General features: G+C 40.2%; 1 protein-coding gene across 1 annotated transcript; it reads right to left on the bottom strand.

The window, feature by feature from the left end:
- Positions 1-38: 38 nt before the first annotated feature.
- MCMDC2 (minichromosome maintenance domain containing 2) lies at positions 39-17,876 on the bottom strand. The gene is made up of 14 exons (XM_048508358.1): positions 17,789-17,876; positions 17,445-17,575; positions 17,292-17,351; positions 15,796-15,991; positions 14,665-14,787; positions 13,233-13,340; positions 10,283-10,411; positions 8,630-8,867; positions 8,120-8,325; positions 5,720-5,886; positions 5,021-5,200; positions 3,863-4,005; positions 3,209-3,318; positions 39-230 (listed from the first exon to the last, which is right to left on the bottom strand). Exons 1-14 carry the CDS (start codon positions 17,865-17,867, stop codon positions 64-66), a joined length of 2,037 nt encoding a protein of 678 aa, XP_048364315.1. The 5' UTR covers positions 17,868-17,876; the 3' UTR covers positions 39-63.
- Between the last annotated feature and the right edge of the window lie 3,062 nt (positions 17,877-20,938).

The raw sequence follows: 20,938 nt of genomic DNA, 5'->3' as shown, positions 1-20,938 counted from the left end.
CTTGTCTTTTATTTCACATTACCCTGAAATCAGCAAAGGATCCTCATACTTGCTACAGTTCTGTTAATCTTCAGTACTGAGAATGTGTGTTGGAGGCCCATATGTGGCAATGAACTGCATCAGCTGTTGGTGACACTGCATAAGATAAACATCCCTTTGATCCAGAGAGTGCTCATGGTTGAGTTCAAATGGGAAAAGGACATTGGGGGGCACACAAAATACAGAGGCACCTGTATGGAGACATTAAAGTCAAGATACTAAATTACAATGCAATTTTGAATATATCAGCATTTCTTCTACTGTAAGGTACCGTATATACTCATGTATAAGTCAACCTGCATATAAGTCGAGGTACCTAATTTTACCACAAAAAACTGGGAAAACTTATTGACTCACGTATAAGTCGAGGGTGGGAAATGCAGCAGCTACTGGTAAATTTCAAAAATAAAAATAGATACCAATAAAATTACATTAATTGAGGCATCAGTAGGTTAAATGTTTTTGAATATTTATTTCAAAGAAAAACAGTAAACTAGCACTGTAAGCCCTGATTCTCCCTTTAAATCCACTCAGAAGGGGGGTGATTTAAAGGGAGAATCTGGGGAAAATTTGAGGGTGCCTGTCGGGAGGAATGTTTATGTTAGCAGTACCAACATTTCAGAGTATCTTTAGGATGATACCACCCAGGTTTGATGAAGTTTGGTTCAGGGGGTCCAAAGTTATGGGCCCTCAAAATGTAGCCCCATCTACTATTAGCTCCCATTGGAAACAATGGGGGATGGGGGCACCCCTTTTGGGGGTCCACAACTTTGGACCCCCTGAACCAAACTTCACCAAACCTGGCTGGTATCAGGAGTGTCACCTGTTGCTAGCCTGAAATTTTGGTGCCACTAACCGAAAAAGAAAGTAAAAACCCTAAAATACTTTTTAAAATACACCTTGCATATAAGTTGAGGGGGGCTTTTTCAGCACAAAAATGTGCTGGAAAAGTTGACTTATATCCGAGTATATACGGTAATACTAAGATGCATGCTTGGATTTGTCATATTTATATAAAAGTTTGAAATCGGGTGTTTCTAGGTAGAAACCCTAATCTAGCGGCATGCAGTACTGAAAAATCTTCTGGTGAGTTGGTAGCAGCTTTTTACTTAACATATCTAAACAAGACACTGCTCTTTAATATTCTTTAAAGGTAATTTTAAAGGTATCCAAGGACAAGATTTATAAACACACACACACACCCCTTAATATAAATTGGCTCCTAACAGTTATGGATTGAGTTGTTACAGAATATATGCTGTTTTCTGTGTCACCATCCCCAGAAGCCAAAAGAGAAGTGGAATGGCATGGGATTTGGTATAGGGGACTGCAGCCAAGATGGAAAATTGGTGAAGATTATTTTTCAGGTTGCTGGCATCTGATCTTAGATTTTTGATCTCTTCAAGTTGAATTTTCCACTTCAGTTTTGATGTTTGATTTACCTTGGGTTTAGGTGTTTCAGTATCCAGTTCTCATGTGACCACTGAAGCCATATGCCTCATGAGCTGATTGGTTTGATGAAAGTTACTTCAATTGTCATCTATGCCTTGTTCACATCCCTCATGTTAATCAGCGTGAACTGATGCGTTATAGAATTCTTTTGTATTTGTTTCACCATATTGTATGGGTTGGTGGCCACTGTTAGTCTGTTTTTTTCATTGAGACCTGTCTAACTTGGGAGACCCTTCTAGTAGAATACACTACCTCCAGCATAGCTCTCGCATCATCACAGCACACAAGCCCCTTCCTCACGACAAGAGGGTATCCTCAAGTGAATTATTATTATTAGTAGTAGTAGTAGTAGTAATAGTTAAGTAATTTCTCTTCTGTATGTTGAGTGCTCTCTTGTCACTTCCAACTTATGGTGATCCTATGAATTAAGGACCTCCAGAGTGTTCTAGGTTAACAGCCTTGGTTATAAACTTCTTAGTGTTTTTTTTAAATTCTATTTACTGTATGCAATTTAGACCTTTCTGCCATTTTGACCATTTGTGGCTTATCCAGTCACCAAAGGGGAAAAAGTCACAAAGGAACCCTAAGCAAATGAATTGGAGATTCCAGGAGACATTACTGCTCATTCAGTCTGTAATGCAGCAACATCCACATCCTTTGAGACTAATGCTTTGATTGCTGATGTTTTCAAGGCTACAATGTGGGCATCAGTGTCCACTTTTGTCAGACACTGTAAGTTGGACTCCATAGCCTTTGGAGGGTGGGTCCTACAGTAAGTGGTCTTGTGTTCATGTGGCAGTTGAGTTGCCACTCTCTGGACATACTGCTTGGGAACATCCCAAATGTTGTTAAACCTTTTTACAGTTGTTTTAATGATGTATGTTTTTATTGTAATGATTTTATAATGTAATTTTGTCATCTGTCTTTTAAATTGTTAGCTACCTTGTTGATCCTTGAAAGACAGAAAGGCAGGATTTAAATTTTGTAAATAAATAAAATGTTCCAGAATGTTTTCCTATCCTCAAGCAATAATGAAAGAGGAGGTGTTGCATCACCCTTCTTTCCTACTGTCTCTAAACGTTACTTTGGTTTCTGTTCATCCTGTTGACATTGTTGTTAGTGTATTACATTCCATTGCTCTGGCATCGATGATTAGGGGTACACAATGCACAGAGAGACACACTATGCAAATGATATATTTGCTAAGGAAGTCTCCAAATGGAGAGTGGCAGGCATTCCCTCCCATCTAGAGACAAAAGATCTGTCTACTTTCTGCCTCCAGGGGTGAAATGTAGGAAAGTACCCAAATGTTCCAGAATGTCCTCTTCCTCAAGTAAAATGCACCTTCAAAGTAAGTCCAGTGTTTCATTTCATGACAAGGTAGGATGTAAAAGAATGTCTAACGAGGCTGGCATAATTCTGCAGCCAGTAGGGGTCAATCATAGAGTTGGAAGAGACCACAAGGACCATCAAATCCAACCCCCTGCCATGTAGAAACACACAATCAAAGCACTGCTGACATGGTCATCCAGCCTCTGTTTAAAAACCTCCAAAGAAGGTGATTACACCACTCTCCAAGGCAGTGAATTCCACTGTCTAACAGCCCTGACCAAAAGTTCTTCCTAATGTTTAGGTGGAATCTCTTCCTGCACCTTGAATCCTGCATGAATTTTTAGAGAAACAGTTTGGACTTAAGAAAAATTAATGTTTATTTTACCGTGTTTTAAAGTGAGAGATGATTCATACAATAAGATAGCAATCAAGGCATCTTCTTCAAGTACGTTTGTCCGTAAACTCAGTTTAGCATGTGCTTCAGACAATGAAATCCTGAAATATAAACATGTCTCTAAATTACGCTTGTCCATAGGACGTTACACAAGGATGCTTAATGTTCCCCTCCCGCACAAGGCAGTTACTTGCATTATAGCTTAGATAACAACCATATTTGAAAAATTAAAAAATTGTTTAGAATTACCCCAGAACCTGAATATATTGTTTCATCCTAACAAAAGTATAGATGAAGTTTATGAAACTGGATTTTACAATTTGATATGTTCCTTGACTTACATTCAAAATGTTTTCCTAGAAAAGGTATAGGAATATTTTCAAAGAAAACCAAAGATTCATATGTTTTGTTCTACAACTAACATGTTTAAAAGGAGCGTATACGAAGCATGGGAGTTGCAGATCCTCTATTCCTTCCAAGCTTCCCAGGAAGGTTGGCTTACAACCCTTGATTGGGCATCTCACCTTATTCTCTGACACAACTATTTAAACCATAATTCAGTTGTGTCGGTAAAATATGTTTTTAGATTTTGAAGGATAAAAATTTAAGTAACTATACTTAACATAATTTGCAAATGAAACTTACAAAACTTTTAGTGCAGCTGTTGAGACATTCGATCCATGAATGGAATGTGTTCTTACTCTGCGACTTGCTAGGTAGTAACCATGTATAAGTTTTTCTGCCTCTGACCTAAGTTCCGCATGTAAATTCTTAGCAAAAGCAACAAACTAAAAATGAAAACATTTCAATCTTTCAGAAGTGTGGAAAACTTAACTTATGAAAGCAGTGTACATAACAGGATTTTCATGGTAATCACACCTATATTGCACAGGAATGTAAACTACTGCTATATTGTAGAAGTATTTGTCAGAGATGCCACTGTGGTGTGGTGGGCTATGATTAACAATAGAGTATTGGTTATCAACAGTCAGCCAGTTAGTCTAAGGATAAGTACAGTTTGAGTACAGTACTTCCATTTCAAGTAGGCTCTGACATGTGTAGTCTCCTGGAGACCTTCCTGAAACATTTAAAGAAAGGATCAAACATCATCATGACCAATCTACTGTACAGTTGCTGTTTTCTCTCTGTACAGCCCATCGTTAGCCGACTTTTATATTTATTTAAATATTTCAGTTTTCAATTCCACTTTTACAGTTCCACTTTTCTACTACTCAGTGGGCCTCAAAGTGTTGTAAAAGACATGGAAGTATAGCGGAAGAAATAGAAATGTACTCGGTCTCAACTTGAATCTGAGTAACAGTACATACGAACTGCCAAAGGGAGAATAGGGGAAAATAACGCCTAATTTCATTGTTGAATCAAAATATTGTTTAAATATCCTGTGCTATGAGAGATCTAACACTTTCATCTATCTCCATTTAAAAAACCAGCACTGTCTATTGCAGTGAAAACAAGCAGTAATTTTATCATACCTTAAAGACTTAACCTTTGATAGAATTTAAAAAACTTTTCATTAATTTTCTGAGATGCCAGAAAGTGTCAAGGTGCCACAAGATTAATATTGTTAAATCTGAGATTATATTTTGGAAATGAAAGAGGATTACAGCTACACAGGTTAGAGACCAAAAGAATATTGTCTTGGACAGAGAAGAGGAAACACGACTAATTTCAAAACACCCCAATATTTTAGATACAATACTGGAACAGCAAGTTACCAATCATTCTCGTGGCTCCAACAGTCATAACTAAAAGATGATTGTTTCACACCCAGTATACAGTTACCTCCTCATAATCTTGTGTTTTGAAGTGATGGGAGAACACATAAGATGCCTCTTCTGGGTCAACAGCCTTCTTTAAAATAAAATTCACAACAGGAAGCATTGAATGGCAATATGATGGGTCAGTACAGTGTATCAAGAGGCCAAAAGCATCTATAAGGTTGGCTGAAGGCAGATTTAAATCCTGGTAATATAAACACATGCATACTTTCAAACAAAAATAACTTTTGCACTGTGGGGTATGAAAAATGTAAAAGTTCATTTTTTTTCTTCTGGTATGCATAGGGTCCTACAGAATCAAACTTTGACTTAAAATAGGTTCTATGACTGAGGAAATAAGTACATGTTGAAACTAGGCTAGGAATTGGCTCAGAAAAAGATCATCTGTTTTGTGGGCAGAGGGCTCCTGGTTCAATCCTGGATACATTAAAAGGATCTCGTGGTTGGTAATGTGAAAGACCTCTAGTTTGGAAGAGCTTTTCAGATGTATGTATTTACAGTCATAGACCTATAGAAAGCATGGATAAATCTGAAGAACTATTGTCACTCACAACAGACAGTAGTCACCTTGATCGATCAATAGTCTGGATCAACATGACTGCTTCACTTGTTCATGGTTGCCATCTGTGTCCCATCGATAGCCATTAGGTATTCCTAGTTACTGTTACATTCCATTAGCACTTTAATGTTGTATAGGACTTACTATTTGGCCAACTGGAGAATCATCCTTTAGAATATGCTTTCTGGAACAGGAATCTACATCAATAAATGTCCAGAAACTGGTTTGAATTGGAAAAGAAATTTGTTGATCAGTATCTTCTCCATACTTCTTTCCAGGAATGAATACTGTAGCAGTTCTGCTCTCTAGCACTAAAGTTAAAATACAAACTGCACTTAATCCAAAGGTCTTGCAGAGCTCACTGCAAATATTGCTTTGTATAATACATCACATACTTATTTGTAAGAACCTCAGAGATGGATTACATGTGATATGTTTAAAATAAAGCGTTTCACCAAGTTGTTTCTTGCTGTATTTGTTTCTCAGAATGACATAAATATAGATACAACCAACAGCAGCCTGCTGGCTTACCCATTCTTTTGGAAGCTGGATTCTATTATTTAATCTTTAACTTTCTTCCTTGTTCTCATTCTCTCGTGAGTAAATTGCCTCACTGTTTTCTTAAATTTTTAAGCACTTTGTTAAATGCATAAGTTACTATTTCACAAGCGGTTTCTGCACGGGCTGAAAGCAACGGCTTCAGCCCGGTAAAACACCGTTTTGGCGGAGACCCTTTGCACAGGCGCCGCTGCCATGCCAACGGCAGCGGGTGGAAGCCGGCGTTTTCCCCTCCCCGGCCCCAAACACCTCGTTACCTACTGCTGGCAGCCGCGTCGCTCTGAGGAGGGAAGGGGACACGACACGGCCCCTGGTCTCTGGTGCTTCAGCTGTCGCTGTGGCCACGGGGGCGTGTCCCCTTCCTTACTCAGAGCGACGATAGAGCGACATGGCTGCCAGCAGAAGATAAGGAGGCGTTTGGGGCCAGGGCGGGGAATACGTGGCTGTGCAGAGCTTGCTCCAACAGCTGCGCATCCCATGGGGCCGTTTGTGCGAACGGCCCCAGAGCCTGCATCAGCATGATTAATGCCAATGCAGGCTCTCTCCCTTGGCTGTGCAGAAATAGCCACAGTAAGATAGAATTGAGATTTTTTCTATATCCCATATTTTTAATATCCATATCAAATTTACAGACTCACAACAGTATTTTTTGATGTTGTTTCAGAATTATTCTCTACAAAGTGTTATGTAATATATTTCAAGGATTTTAGGTGTTTCTAACAGAGTAATTTGTAAATTATAATAATTTGAACTTTAATATCTAATTTTAGATATGCTCTCCTACATGTTTACCTTATTACTTGCTTTTTAAAGCAATAAATGCTAATTATCAGTTAAAGGTAAAGAGCAACCCATTTCACACCTGAGGACTGCCATTGACGCAGGGTTGGAGGGGGCGTGGATAGTAGTCTGCATTGGCTTTTGTGCACAGGGTAAGTGTGGCCATTGGAGGCCTGCCCGTGTGGCAGGATGACATGACTGGGGGCAGGACCAGGGGGGGGGGGATTCCTCACCATATAAGACTAGGTGAGGCATGCCTCTGCCTCCTTTGCCTTGGCACACCCCTGGCCAGACCCACCTTTGTTGCATGTTTTACGTTTCGTTGTTACAGGATATGGTATATTAATTGCCTATATTCAACACAGCTTGTGGGTTATGCATGGGGACTGATCTGCCTGCGTGTCAGTCCTCCCCAGTAGTGGGGGCTCCCATAAGGAGCCTTTGGGGGTGGAGCAAGCCATGGTGCTACATGCCCAGGCAGAGGCTCCTGACTGGCTCATGTCCCCAGGTAACGAGGGAAGATTCACTGAGAGGCAAGCACTCAGAATGGCTCCCAGTGGCTTGCTGCTCCAGGTTCCCCCAGGATTGGGCTTGGGGGAAGGGTGTCACTGGGGATGGCAAGGGTGCTACATAGTGACCAGATCTGTCCCCTATGCTGTGCCTCTGCTTCCTTCCGCCAGCAAAATCAATAAACAAACTGTGGCCAGTTTTAATCCAGACCAGTGGTCTTGTATGTTATTATTTAGGGTCCTCGGCCTCTTTCTCCCTTATGCAGTCAGTAATTTCTCTTGTGTAGCATCAGATATCATCTCTGCATCAACCTAGCATACATCTCTAACAACAATACAATCCTTAGAAGTTAGGGCAACTGTCTTATGAAACTAGCATAGGCTTCATTCACATTAGTATAGCCAAAATGTTTGATACTTCTATAGGATTTTGTCAGAAGGATGTGCCTTATCTGTATATTGGTCACAGATAAAACAGTATATAATGCTATTTCCTCCCAAAAGGACTGCATGTAGTGAAGTCATACAGAGGTAATCCAGAATTTTTCTTATCTTTTTAAATGTACCTGTTCTTAGTGATGGACAGATTCTCCCTGAAATTAAAAAGCATTAAAGACAAAATGTATTCAGCCAGTTGAAGTACCGGTAACTTCAATTGGTGTGGCCTCAGCATTTATAAAATTTCCAGCTAGCCTACCTGATTGCAGCTGTTCAAGTTTATCCTTTTTATATGACGATAGTTCTCCTATGAAGCAGATTCCACCTTTAGCTAGCAAAGCACTACCAGCCTGAATGCTAGCAATTCCAGTACCATGTTTATCTTTGGCTACAGTGGGAAAAACTTTACCAGATGGTATGTGTTTTATGCCCCGCTCCACAAGGCAGACACTATAATTCAGAAGTCTAGAAGACAGGAAAGCAGATATCTCAATATCTTCAGTGCTTTATGGGGAAGAAGTTTTTAAAACACTTTTAAAGAAAATGTAAATATAGCCCAAATTGATAATTGCATTCCCATAAAGAAGCAGGCACATTGCTTTGCTCATGTTTATTTCAAACAAAAGAAAGAATGTGATGAATGGCTAAATTAATGCTACAAAAACAACAGGATTATTTGTGCGTGCATTTTAAAAAATCATGTACAACTATCTAAAAATGTTGCATATCTAAAAATGTTGTCCACTTATACAAAAGAGATACAGTTCACCTCTCCAATATGAAAGTATCATGTGTTGCTACCAAAAGATCCAGGTATTCAGCCATTGCCTCGTCTCTGTCATTTGTCTGTACTAGACTCAACAATAAGGCCAGTTTGAGAGTATTATAAATGCCTGGTGGAAGGACTTGGGAAGCAAAGCTGTCAGCAAGAACAGCCGTAAATCTCCAACAAGAATTCGACGTCAAAGCAAGGAGATGCTTAAACTTTTCACTGATGCAAGGAGGATCTGAATTTTAAAAAAAAAGTCAAGAGAGAATCTTCAATCTAACTAACACAGCAGGAGCATTTTAAACTAGTGATACAGTCAATTTCATAATCATCGTCCTCAATTTTTATTGAATTCCCTGAGATTTGTTGGAGGAGCAAATCTCATGTTTTAGTTATTTTATTTGTAATGAGTTCTACAGACCAGTTCTCTGCATGTTTGCTTTGAACCATGTTTACTGGAATTTGTCCAGGTAGTTGCATAGAATTGTAGCTCAACACTGTAGTTCTGAATGCACATGCTACTAGGACTGACTTCCAAACAAAAGTTGCTAGAATTTAGATGTAAGGTTTCATATTATGTGGCCATCTTGGTTTTATAAGTTGTGAGCTGTATTCAAGCTGAGGTTGTTACCTTTTCGGCTTTCCCATCTAGCAGAAAATAAGGTAATTTTAAAAACTGATATATCTTATTATGCATTGATTGGCAGCCTAAGTAAGTGGCAAAGCAGTCAACTTATCAGTTGTCCTGCTTGACCATTGACTTGGCCTATATTAAAACAACAGATTTATGCATATTATTAAGTACATGCTATATTATTTATTCGTTATTAAAATTCCACATATCTCTTTCAGTACGAGACACATGTCAATCAACAACATAAATACTAAAATGAAGCAACCACAAAAGGCAACAAAATCAGCATCAATAAAATCCACTTGGTATTGGTGCCAAATGTAAACATCAATGCAGAAGAATCTTCAGAAGAAGTGCTTTCTACCCAGATTAAATTTTATTGTTGCATTATTAGCTTATTTGACCCTCAGATGTGAAAAGTAACCTTTAAATGCTGTAAGATCACAAATTAAAAGGTAGAGGGCACTCTATTATGAAATAAGGCAGAAGTGAATCATAACAGGGTGATTTTCCAGAATGCTGAGTACCTTGTATGTCTAAATTCAAATCTAGTAAATATATCATATAAATAAGATGAAATATGAGAATGAAAAAGAGGGGGGGGCATGGGCATAAGCAAAAAAACCCCCTCTGAATGTTCCAGGGCCAGAGCTAATTTATTGAACTTCAATTAATAGAAAACTAATCAATTACCCTGCACGTAGAAAGCAAGCCACCTAAAGTAATGGCACACATTCTGCAGCTCACAGAGAGGCACATTTGCAATTACCATCAATCGAAATAGCCAGAAGACTACTGTTTACTCTGTGCACCACCCTAAACATACAATAATATAACTATTAATATTAAATATAGCCTTTTAATTACCAAATACCCCTGTAAAGGTAGAATATCACTGCACTAAAGTTTTTTCACCCTCTCCCAAATTAAGGCTTTACTCTGCCCATAGTGTCTGTGTCCTCATGAGAGCAGAGAGCCACAGGCACCTCTATTTTTTCCCCACCTTTCTCTGGACTTACCTCTGAGCTTAGGGAGCAGCACACTATTGGCTTCCAGGCACACTGTGACTTGTGAGCCATTTTGCATACAGACTGGAATTCCTATAATTTTGTACCCATTCCCTATTTTCATTTTATTGGCTAGCTCATCTATAAGTAACAAACAGGCATATGAATTTCTTTTCTAATAAAGACAATATATTTCAGTTCAGATTCAAAAACAAATGTAAAAGTCACAGGAAAGCTTCATGGCTGTTTTTAAAGGTGCTTGAAAAATAAAATACCAAAGTGCCACTGGCCATTTGCACATGCACCACCCTATAGTTAAGAAGCAGTCGATTCTCAAACTTTGCTTCGCAGTGGGAGTTTTCTGTTTGCATCATCCTTCCTCCCACTCCCCTTTTTGCCTTGCATTTGGCCATTTTTGAGGATTCAGAGAAAATCTATTGAGGGGAGAGGCAGAGAAGGGCCAGCCTGGGTAGAAAGACGCTCCTAGCCATCAGAGCTGCCCTCCTCCTCCTCCTTAAGATTTTGGATTACATCCACAGTCTGAAGCACCAGGCTGGCCAAAAGTGGAGGAAGCTCACCTGGCTCCAGCAAACCAGGTCTCCAGCTGCTCTCCTACTCTATGTTCACTGGAACTCAGTGTCAGTCCCACCACCCTTGCAGAAATTCACACAAGGAAACACTAAAAATTATATCCTCTCCCTCCCCCTCCCCACAGGCTCTGGGCAGAGCTGGAATCTTTGCCTGTTGACCAGAAAAGCCCTGCAGCTCCCACTTGCTGATTCTGTCTGGCCTCAGTGGGGGTCCTGTGGGGGAGGGGGGGAGGAAATTGCCATTTGAAAAGAATTTGAGTTGATCAAAGACTGAGAACCAAGGACTTTGCAGTCACAGCTTATATGTGATCAGAATGAGTGGCGACTCCCGGCTAAAGACCTCTTGCTGTGCATTGTGGGAGACTGCCTGCCAGCTTTTTTGGGGGGAGAGGGGAATTGCATCTGGTTTATCAATACTTTGTCGACTGGGGAAACCACCACACATCAATAAACAGCGCTGTATTTTTTTTAATGGGATCCAGTGGGGGAACATCCCAAAACTTCCAATTGTGCAAAAATGGAGGAGGGAGTGCAGTGGGCAATGGAGTTTGAGGAACTGCTGTGGAGGAGGGAGTGCAGTGGGCAATGGAGTTTGAGGAACTGCTGTGGTGTGGGTGAGAAAAGGTGGGAAGGAGTGAGAAAACCTGAGGAAATCATAAGGCATCAGGATCTCTTTCGCTTTCCCTGTGAAGGGAGAATAAAAGTCACATTCACAGAGCATTCAGAAAAAGTGGGGATTCTCAGATATAAGAGTGGAGTTGGTGCTGAAGAAGGGAAAACATGTGCATAAACAATAATAATAATAATAATAATAATAATAATAATAATAATAATAATAATAATAATAATATCCAAAGGGAATAGCTGCTTAAAGCGAAGGAGACCATATGTGTGTAAATGGCCATTAGTTTTCTGTCTACAAGACCATTCTGTGCTTCACCAGTATAGTCTTATTACAAATGATAACCTTTAGGATCATAGATGCAACTAGATAGATCCCCAGGCTAAAAGTAGCTCTGGTTAGTTAGTATTCATGGTTCCCTTTCCATCATGTTATCCCTACAACAATCTTGTGAAGTAGGTTAGGCCAACTGGCCGCTGAGTGGAGATAAACTCAGATTTCTTGCCTGATACTTTAATCACCATAAGATAGCGGCTCATCATTTGAAGCAAGAAGTTTATGTTGGGAAAATAATATGGTGGGTTAATACCCCCTTTGTGTGGCACTGATCCAAATCCTTCTTCTTGAACAACTTTTAGGGTCCTCCCCCCAAATGCAGGAGTTTCTAAATAGGGATCTCCTGAATCATGTCTGGTTTGACTTTGACAGATTAAATCTAGGTAGTTGATTCTGTAATGGCTGGGTCACCTCCCCCCTCTCTTTCTCCATTTGTAGGACTTGTCTCCATGGATGAATTCATATGACCAATTCTAATTACAAAGTGATCTCCTTCAGCTGTGTGCACATATTCCATTTGGTCTTGTGAGTTAAGCATATGTTCAGATCATCAGTCAGAAATCCTTAAAAAGTCTTTTGAACAAAACTTCTTACAATAATAACATTTTCCAGGCCCCTCAAATAAACTAGATCTAGTTTAGGCTGTTCCTAGGACATGCAGGAGAAGAGCTCAGCAGATTGTGTTATGATTGCAGAAATATCAGTTAAACGCAAAAGGCAAATCACAGATATGGGTTCTGTTAAAAACTTTATTCTGTGTAGTTGAATTTTGGAAAACCAGGGATAGAACATATCACAACTAAGGAAACAGATTGAGGAAGGATGTTACAAAATGATTAAGCAATTATAGAACAACTTGATCATAGGAAACAGAAAGGAGGAACTAACATTACAAGGAAAAAGTTCTGTTGAAGTATGAGAAAGTCTAAGACCATGAAAAGGTCTGAGATTATAGAATTTTTAGTTATATTCCTGTTGTTGAACCACAGATTCAATGGGACAAACTTTTAAATATGACAAACATCAGAACTAAACATTACTTCAGCATTTTGGTTTACATGCAGGTACATACAGGAAATGAAAGATTGATTCCACTCAAATGCTACTGGGATAATAAGTATAATGTAGTGGTTACTGTTAGCTATCTGGGATTTTCAGGTTCAAATACCCACTTTGCCATAGAAAGATGCTAGGTGAGTTTGGGTCAGTCACAAACTCTCAGCATAACCTACCTCACAGGGTTAGTGTGAAAATAAAATGAAGAGAGGAAAGCTTCTTTGAATCCCCATTGAGGAAAAAGTTGGGATTTAAGTGAGGTAAATACAAAAACAAATACTTCATAGAACACAGTCAATGTCTGAAAATCATACCACAGTTTTCAAAGAATGGTTTTAACAAAGTTAACAAAACTTACCTCTTAGGAAAACAGTAAAAGACTGAAATCTGAAATGGTCTTTATTACTGCAAAATCCTTGAAAAGCACTCATTGCTTTTGGATCAATCATTTCAATAATCTTTTTATCTTTAAAATATAAAAGGAATATTAACGTATGTGTGGACCAAAGTATTTTAAAATTTTGCTTAGCTTAGTAAATTTCAAAATGGACATGAGATATAAACATTGGGATCCAAGGGATTTGTTGTGTGAGTGGAAGGCACTTCTACTCATGAAAAGGAGGGAGACCTAATTTCTGTAGATTACCTCCTCCAGCTATAGCCCCCTGTATGCATTCCCATGCCATTCCACAAAGTCTCCCAACATTTGGACATGACTTTAAGGAGTTGCAACTCTCCCAGAAAGTGTTCTTAGGATGGTTCTGTCTGTCTCCCTAGTTCCTAAGCAACGTACATGATTACATAGATTTAGGACTATATATGGATTTAGGTGCACTGATGACACCAGTTAAAGTCAGATTTTTAAAAATTTTAAAGCATCAAAACTGCTGATAACTTTGTGGACTGGTCCAAGAGATAAATATCTTGATCTGGCCGTTTTGGTGATTTAGCATCTAAAATTTCAATCTGCGGTTTTTACCAGTAAAAATGGGTCAAAGCACAGGATGCTTTATGCCCTAAAAGAGGGCTAAAAGGTAAAGGAATACATGTGGAACAAGAAAATTATTTTGGTTCTGCCAAGTTTGTTAGGGCTCTAAAGGTTAATACCAACAGCTTGAACCTAATCCATTACCTCATCTGGAGCCAGTGCAGCTGATGGAGCACCAGTTGTATGTAGGCTTGCCATGATGTCCCAGTGAGAACTCATGCAACTGCATTTTGAACCAGCTGGAGTTTACAGAGCAGTTTCAAGGGCACTCAAGTACATTGAGTGAGTTACAGATGTCTCGTCTGAAGGTTACCATTGTGTGGATCACCATTGTAAAGTGAGGATGAGACAGGTAGAGCACCAATTGCCTGGTCTGTTGCAGATGGAAAAAAAGCCAGCCTGGCAGTATGTATGACCTGTGGCTCCATAGAGGCTGTCCAATCCTGAGTCCCCCCGAACCTACCTTAGGATCACTGTCTTTGGTGGATTTAATTTCTATCAGCTCTGCCTCATCTATCATGCCACAGCCTCCAAACAGCTGGTCATTGTATCCAAAGGTGGTATCAGGCCAGCTGCCCATCAAGAGATACAGCAGGGCGTAATCAACATATTGGTGACAACTCAGTCCAAAACCCTGGACCAACTGGGCAAGGGTTTACATGTAGATGTTAAGCAACATCAGGGAGAGGATTCCCTTTTCCACCCTTTTCTATTCTCTTTTTACAGCCTGGTAACAATGCACAACATAAGTCTGTAGAACTTTTATTGTTTACAACTAGTTAATAAAATATATAATTCTCACCTCCAAGTACTCGATATTTGATGTCTTCTTGCAGTGATGAAGAACATAAACTGCACACAAAATCATTTCTCACTGTTGCAGATTCTGTAGCACCAGGAGAATGTACTCTTATATACTGAAACCCTAAGAGAAGCAAACAATAAATTCAGTTTTCTTAACATTCATGAAATGATAGCTGATACTTGATTGGTTTTTCATTTCCATTCAATCATTATATATTCGTAAACAATATTTTAGTAAATTAGTAAACAGTTTTTTGACAGCCAGTATGGTATAGTGATTAAGGGTGTCAGACTAGGATCTGGGTTTGAATCCCCACTCCATGACAGCTCACTCAGTGACCTTGGGCCAGGAACTCTCTCAGCCTAACCTACCCCAAAGAGTTGTTGTGAGGACAAAATGGAGGAAAACAGAATGAAGTAAGCTGCTTTGCAGCGGCGTAGCGCCAAGGGGACGGGGGGGCGTGATGTACCGTGCGTGCGCCAGTGCAAGGAAGTGGTGGGGGTATTCCAGTGCTACGGCCCTGCTGGTTTGGGAGAAAGGCAGGGTATAAATGAATTAATATATAAATAATCCGTGAAAATGGATATTGTGATCCTGTTTCTGACTTTGGATCAAGTGTCATGGGAAAACAAAGTTCTGTTATGTTCTTACTAGCCCAAATGCAATTTATGTATGTAGTTATTTTTATTGCTGCTTTCCTGCCCCAACAAGGGCATTCAACATGGTTCACAAATGAAAAATAGTAGAATCACATCCAAATAATAGTCAACAATATAACGTACATTTTCAGCGTCTGTGATGGAAATCAAAATGAGTTCAGAGTGACATTTTGAATGATCAGGTAAGTGACGTTTTTCACCCTACTGCTTTTCTTCCCATTGTTCTTAGAGTCTGACCCCCTGTATACACACGCATAACTGGTATCTCCTTCTTGCTTCATCCCCAATACCCAAGCCTTGAGGTTAAAATACCAAATTCTGTAATCCCATTTTGAGCAATTAAAATAAATTGTATATAAAACTTTGCATGAGAAAATAAAATAATACTAACATTGATATTGATCACTTTCTTGTTGATATTAATCAGTGAATTACAGAAAACTGAGTTCAAGTTTCCAGACTGGCATACCTTCAGAAAATGGGCATGTTTCCTCAGAACAAACAAATCTTGCACCTTGTGTATATTTTGTTACAACGGTTGCTGCGATCACTATTCCTTCTGACATATAAAATCTTTGAGACATGTAATCAAATGGAAATGTGCAAAGACTGAGGTTGTAACAAGGTAGGGATGGCAAATGTGTTAGTTTCAGTACTATGTTCATCTAAGAAGAAAAAAATGTTAAAAATTGCAATCAAAGATTATGCTTAAAAACGGCTACTGACAGTACCTTCTTAAACAGAGCTAGACTTTTTAGGCCCATTTTCTTCAATGGACTTAGAACGATGTAACTTTGCTTAGGATTGTACTGTAAACAGTCTATGGTTTCACAGCAACAAATACATAAGAATGCTTGGCGTTTACATATCACTGTTCCTCAGTGTCACACCACATTCTGTCTGATTCAGACAACAACCCTGGGTTGCTTTCATACAGCTGTTGCCTCTGCACATGTGGGTGCCATTCCACACTGACTTAAGGGCTACCTCTGACATGAAAATCAAAGGTGAAACTACATCCAGGCATGAACTTTGGCACTACTATAGAGGTAGATTAGGAACTCTGTCTTGTCAGTGTGATGGAAATAATTTTGCCTTACAACATAATCCAGATTGCTGTGCTGCCTCCCACAGGCTTTCCAGAGGAGTGGGGAGGGAGAAAAAAGCAAAACCCCTCCCTGTTGCTGGAAAACCCTCCATGGGGCCCAATGGTCTTATGCTACCAAAAAGGGTGGTGTATATCCAGGGTTGGGGCCACAGCACAACTGGCCACAAATCGAAGGAGGGAGGCGACTAACTTTGGTGCCACCATTGAAAATGCCCCACCTCTCTCCAATGCCTGCTTTGGATGCCAGCACAACTCTGCAGCGCCCCAGATTTCTGGGTTTGCCCGCCATGGAGATGAGGGGCAGCCAGCCACAGGCACATTTGCTCCTTGCGCCAGTGGGGCAGCAGGGGAGGGGAAAATGCTACGGCATGGCCTTGTGCTGATCCCTATGTGCATTCAGCCCCCTCCATCGGGTTGGGGCTGCCAGGTGTTATCTTGTGATTAAACTTTGTCTTTGGATATTTAATTTATTTATAGTCTACCTTTCTCACCTGATCTCAAGACAGATTGCACAGTAAGTCAATGCAATCAACAGAATGTGGCATTCAATAAATACATTAGGATTAGGGTTGAAGAACCAACGAAACATCTAAAAAGACAACTGAAATAATAATTCTTTACATGACACTTTGCACAAAAATTATTTTGTAGGATCTTAGTTTCAGTAAGCTGAAAACAACATATTAGATTGTACAAAAATTACATAGTAGGATCGTACTTTCAGTAAGCTAAACACAAAAGCATAGAATGCATTTCAGAAAATTTATCAAACTTAAAAATGTAAAGGAGGGAAACTATATTTTTAATAAGTACAACTGTTTCTTAATCATAACTTGAAAAATACAGCAGATTCCTACCTGAGCCTTTGTCTGCAGTTGTTGAATTAGTGTCAGTGTCTTAACAGCTGTAAAGCACACCTAGAATTCAAAATGCAATTTACTTCATAAGAAAACTGTGGTTTAGATTTGTCAATACATTTCTGTTGTCTCCAAATGTATGAGATGCCTTACCGTCTGAAAAATCTGTGTGGCCTTAACAGGCTCATGCAGAATATAATTTCCAAGAGTAGCATCCAATTCAGCAATATCAGATGGATTTACAGAAATAAGAAACCGAAAGACAGCATAACTTTGTTTTGAGTCTGTAAGAGAAGACAGTCACAAGAGTTGCTATAGCCTATTCAGTGGTGGCGAACCTTTGGCACTCCAGATGTTATGGACTACAATTCCCATCAGCCCCTGCCAGCATGGCCAATTGGAGTGCCAAAGGTTCGCCACCACAGGCCTATATATTCCTTTTGATTTAAGTAAGATTTTTCTTTCAATAATACATTAAAAATAAATCTAGATACTACCATTGTACAGTTTGCAATCTTGCACAAATTTCTGAAGGCCACCACTCCTGTCAAGATAAGTTAAGGCAACTTCGTTCATTTTCTGAAAATTTAGTCTCATGTTCTCCTGATGGTTTTGCTTCCTTGCAAAATTCTTAGACTGCAGATAAATAATACATTACTATGAAGAATCAACAATAGAAGTAGAATCAATGCTTTAAATATGCAGTATTCAATCTATTGTAATTTGTATTTAGGAAGACTAACAACCTAATTCTAAGCTCTAAGAGGCTAGTACATTGCTGATGACAATGTAATACTAGCATAATTACTGCTATCAATGAGAGATCACAGTAACACCACAACCAAATATGAAACAGTATAACAATGTCCCCATATCAAGCATGGGTTTAAATCCTATGTCAACCATACATTGAAGGGACCAATCAATACATGCTAACTGTGAGGTCACTCTGCTTCCACCCATGTACAAAACAATCAAACAAACAAAAAACCCACTGGAAAGGTTCCATGTACAGTTGGGGAAGAAACAAAGGCGACATAGCATCCTCCACTCTGAATAGAGAACCCTTTTCCTACCCATTCACCAAGGGTGGGTGGGCCACACCAGATGACAGGCCACCTTTCCCTCTTCTCCCCTATCGTTCCTCCCAGGGTGGGTGGGTCATGACCAGATGATGGGCCCCCTTCTGGTCTCCCTCTCCTTCCCCTTTCTCCCAGGGTGGATGGGCCATGAGCAGTCCTGAAATCTCTGAAATAAAATGTAAACGTGATATTTTGACAGGCAGACACGCAGGGAAAGAACTGTGATCCCTTCATTCACAGCACCTTTCTCTTAACATTACCTAATTCTCCTCTTTGCTACAGCTCTCATTTCACATGGTTTTTGTCTATGCAAATCCCAAGACCCCAGCACAGCCACTGAGGCCATCGGAACAGCTAACCAGCTGGCCAGGGAGGCATCACTGAAGATGGCATGCAGCATCCTCACCCTCTGATGCCCAAGATAATAGTCAAGGCTGCTCAATGTGCAGGTTGCACTTGTGTGCACCATCTAGTACTTTCCTCCCTATATATCAGCACCCCAAAATTGGTCACACAAGATCTTATGTTAGCAAATATGTGTGGGGATATAATTAGTTTGACTTCACATAAGTAGCTACCATGGTATTTTTCTTGCATTTTTGCGTGTGCAAAGGCTGTAGGGCAAGAGTTTGGATGGTGCTGGAAGGGACTAATGCTCTGATGAAGAGGTTTTTGACAGTACCAGCCACTGGAATAACAAGAAACTAAACAACATAGTGTCCCCAATGGCAGAAAGGGAAAAAAATTATGCATATAGGGCAGGGGTAGGGAACCTGCGGCTCGAGAGCCGCATGCGGCTCTTCTGCCCTTGCACTGTGGCTCCACGAGCCGAGCTGCCGACCCCATCCTTGCCCGCCCTGCAGGCAGCAGAGCGGGCGCACCAACTGCCCACGGTCGGCTGAGCCGCGCCGCGGGCTTCCCCTCTCGCCCGCCCCGCAGGCAGCAGGGCGGGCGCATCCATGTGCTTCTCAGAATGAGCGGAGTAAAAGGTAAAAAAAAAACCCTATATATATAGTGTTATCTTTATTTTAAATGTCAAAAATTATTTGCGGCTCCAAGTGTTTTCTTTTCCCGTGGAAAACGGGTCCAAATGGCTCTTTGAGTGTTAAAGGTTCCCTACCCCTGATATAGGGGAAAGGAGGCATAGGTTTGAATCCCAGAAAGGGATCATTTACAGGAAAGCAAATCTCACCTTTCGGTCATCAATAAGGCTAACAGCAGCAACAGAGGAGGAAGTAGGAGAATTAGAATTCACATTTCACACACAGTAGACCAATCCTGTAAGCATACATTTTAGTAAGTACATTTGAGTGAGGAAAAAGCGCATACCTCATGGGTCATTTGGAATCCTATTTGGCACTAATGTCAAAAACAGTGATAAATAAAAGGGGAGGGGAACCCTACAAAAAGGTTGAACTGCTATAAAGCATCACAGTTTTAGTACATCTAAGATCCCTACGTCAAACTCTGATTGTAGTTAGCTACCTGGAGGGAATCTCAGTCACTGCATAGATTTTTCACAGTTAAGAGTTAGTCACTGGGGATTGTCTGCTTGTGCTGATTGATTGCCTCGGGGTCTAATCATTTTGCTTTGTATTTTCCCACATACAACTCATCTTTCTGTTGGATTCATTAAGTTAATGACTGCTGCCTGCTTCTGTCCATCCTAGGAACCCTTCCTTGCTATTTTCCCTTCCCATTATACAGGCTGTATGGTTTCTGACACTAGTAGTGATCAGGGCATTGTAAACCTAGAAGAGCTTTCTTCTGCCCCTGGCCAGAGCACAACTATGCAGATCCTGGAGGACCTTCCTTCTGCCGGTGTGAGTGCACTGCTAAAAACAGTTAAGATCAGTAACATACAAAACAGATCCTGGTTTACCAAACTACTGTATAGAGTTTGCTCAACAACAGCAAGTTTTCAAAGCAGGTCTCAACAATGGAGAAAGAAGGTCTTTTGGTTTGTGCAAAATTATTTTCCTCTCATCAAAGTGCTCAAAATTATTTCACAAAATTATTTTCCTGTCATCAGAGTTCCCAATGTATGATCTTTTGCTTGTGATTCATTTTGAACAAATAGGTTAATTGAAACTACCCACATAACATTTACAGAATCAGAACTGGCTAGCAACGTAAGGCACATTATTTTGTACACATTATTGATCATGGTAGTGCTAACACATGCTTTAATAAAATAATTAACATTTTAATTTATTTGTGATGGGACAGTGCTTTTTTGGGACCTCTGTAAAACCCCACATTGGGGATTGCCTATCGCAGTGGTGGCACTCAGAGCCCTCTCTGTGGGCACTCGGGCACAGAGTTCGTCATGTGTTCACAAAAACACATCTAGGCTGACCTGGGTCCCTGGGCATGACAGGCGCGCACCATGGCAAACAGGGAGGACTCGGTTGGCGGGCCTGGTGCCTGTACTCTGGGTGGCTGCTGCCCGAGGGGGGGGCAGAGACAGAGGAGGTGGAGATGCTAGAGAGGCACAGAGCAAGGGGTTGAACAAACAAAACATGTGCCTTTCCAAACACCGGGGAAACACTCAGACCCAAGTTT

This window comes from Sphaerodactylus townsendi, linkage group LG09, assembly GCF_021028975.2.
Source record: "Sphaerodactylus townsendi isolate TG3544 linkage group LG09, MPM_Stown_v2.3, whole genome shotgun sequence".
In the NCBI taxonomy this organism is placed as follows: domain Eukaryota; kingdom Metazoa; phylum Chordata; class Lepidosauria; order Squamata; family Sphaerodactylidae; genus Sphaerodactylus; species Sphaerodactylus townsendi.
Note: the sequence above shows the minus strand (reverse complement) of the source record. Positions and strands in the feature narration are given on the sequence as shown.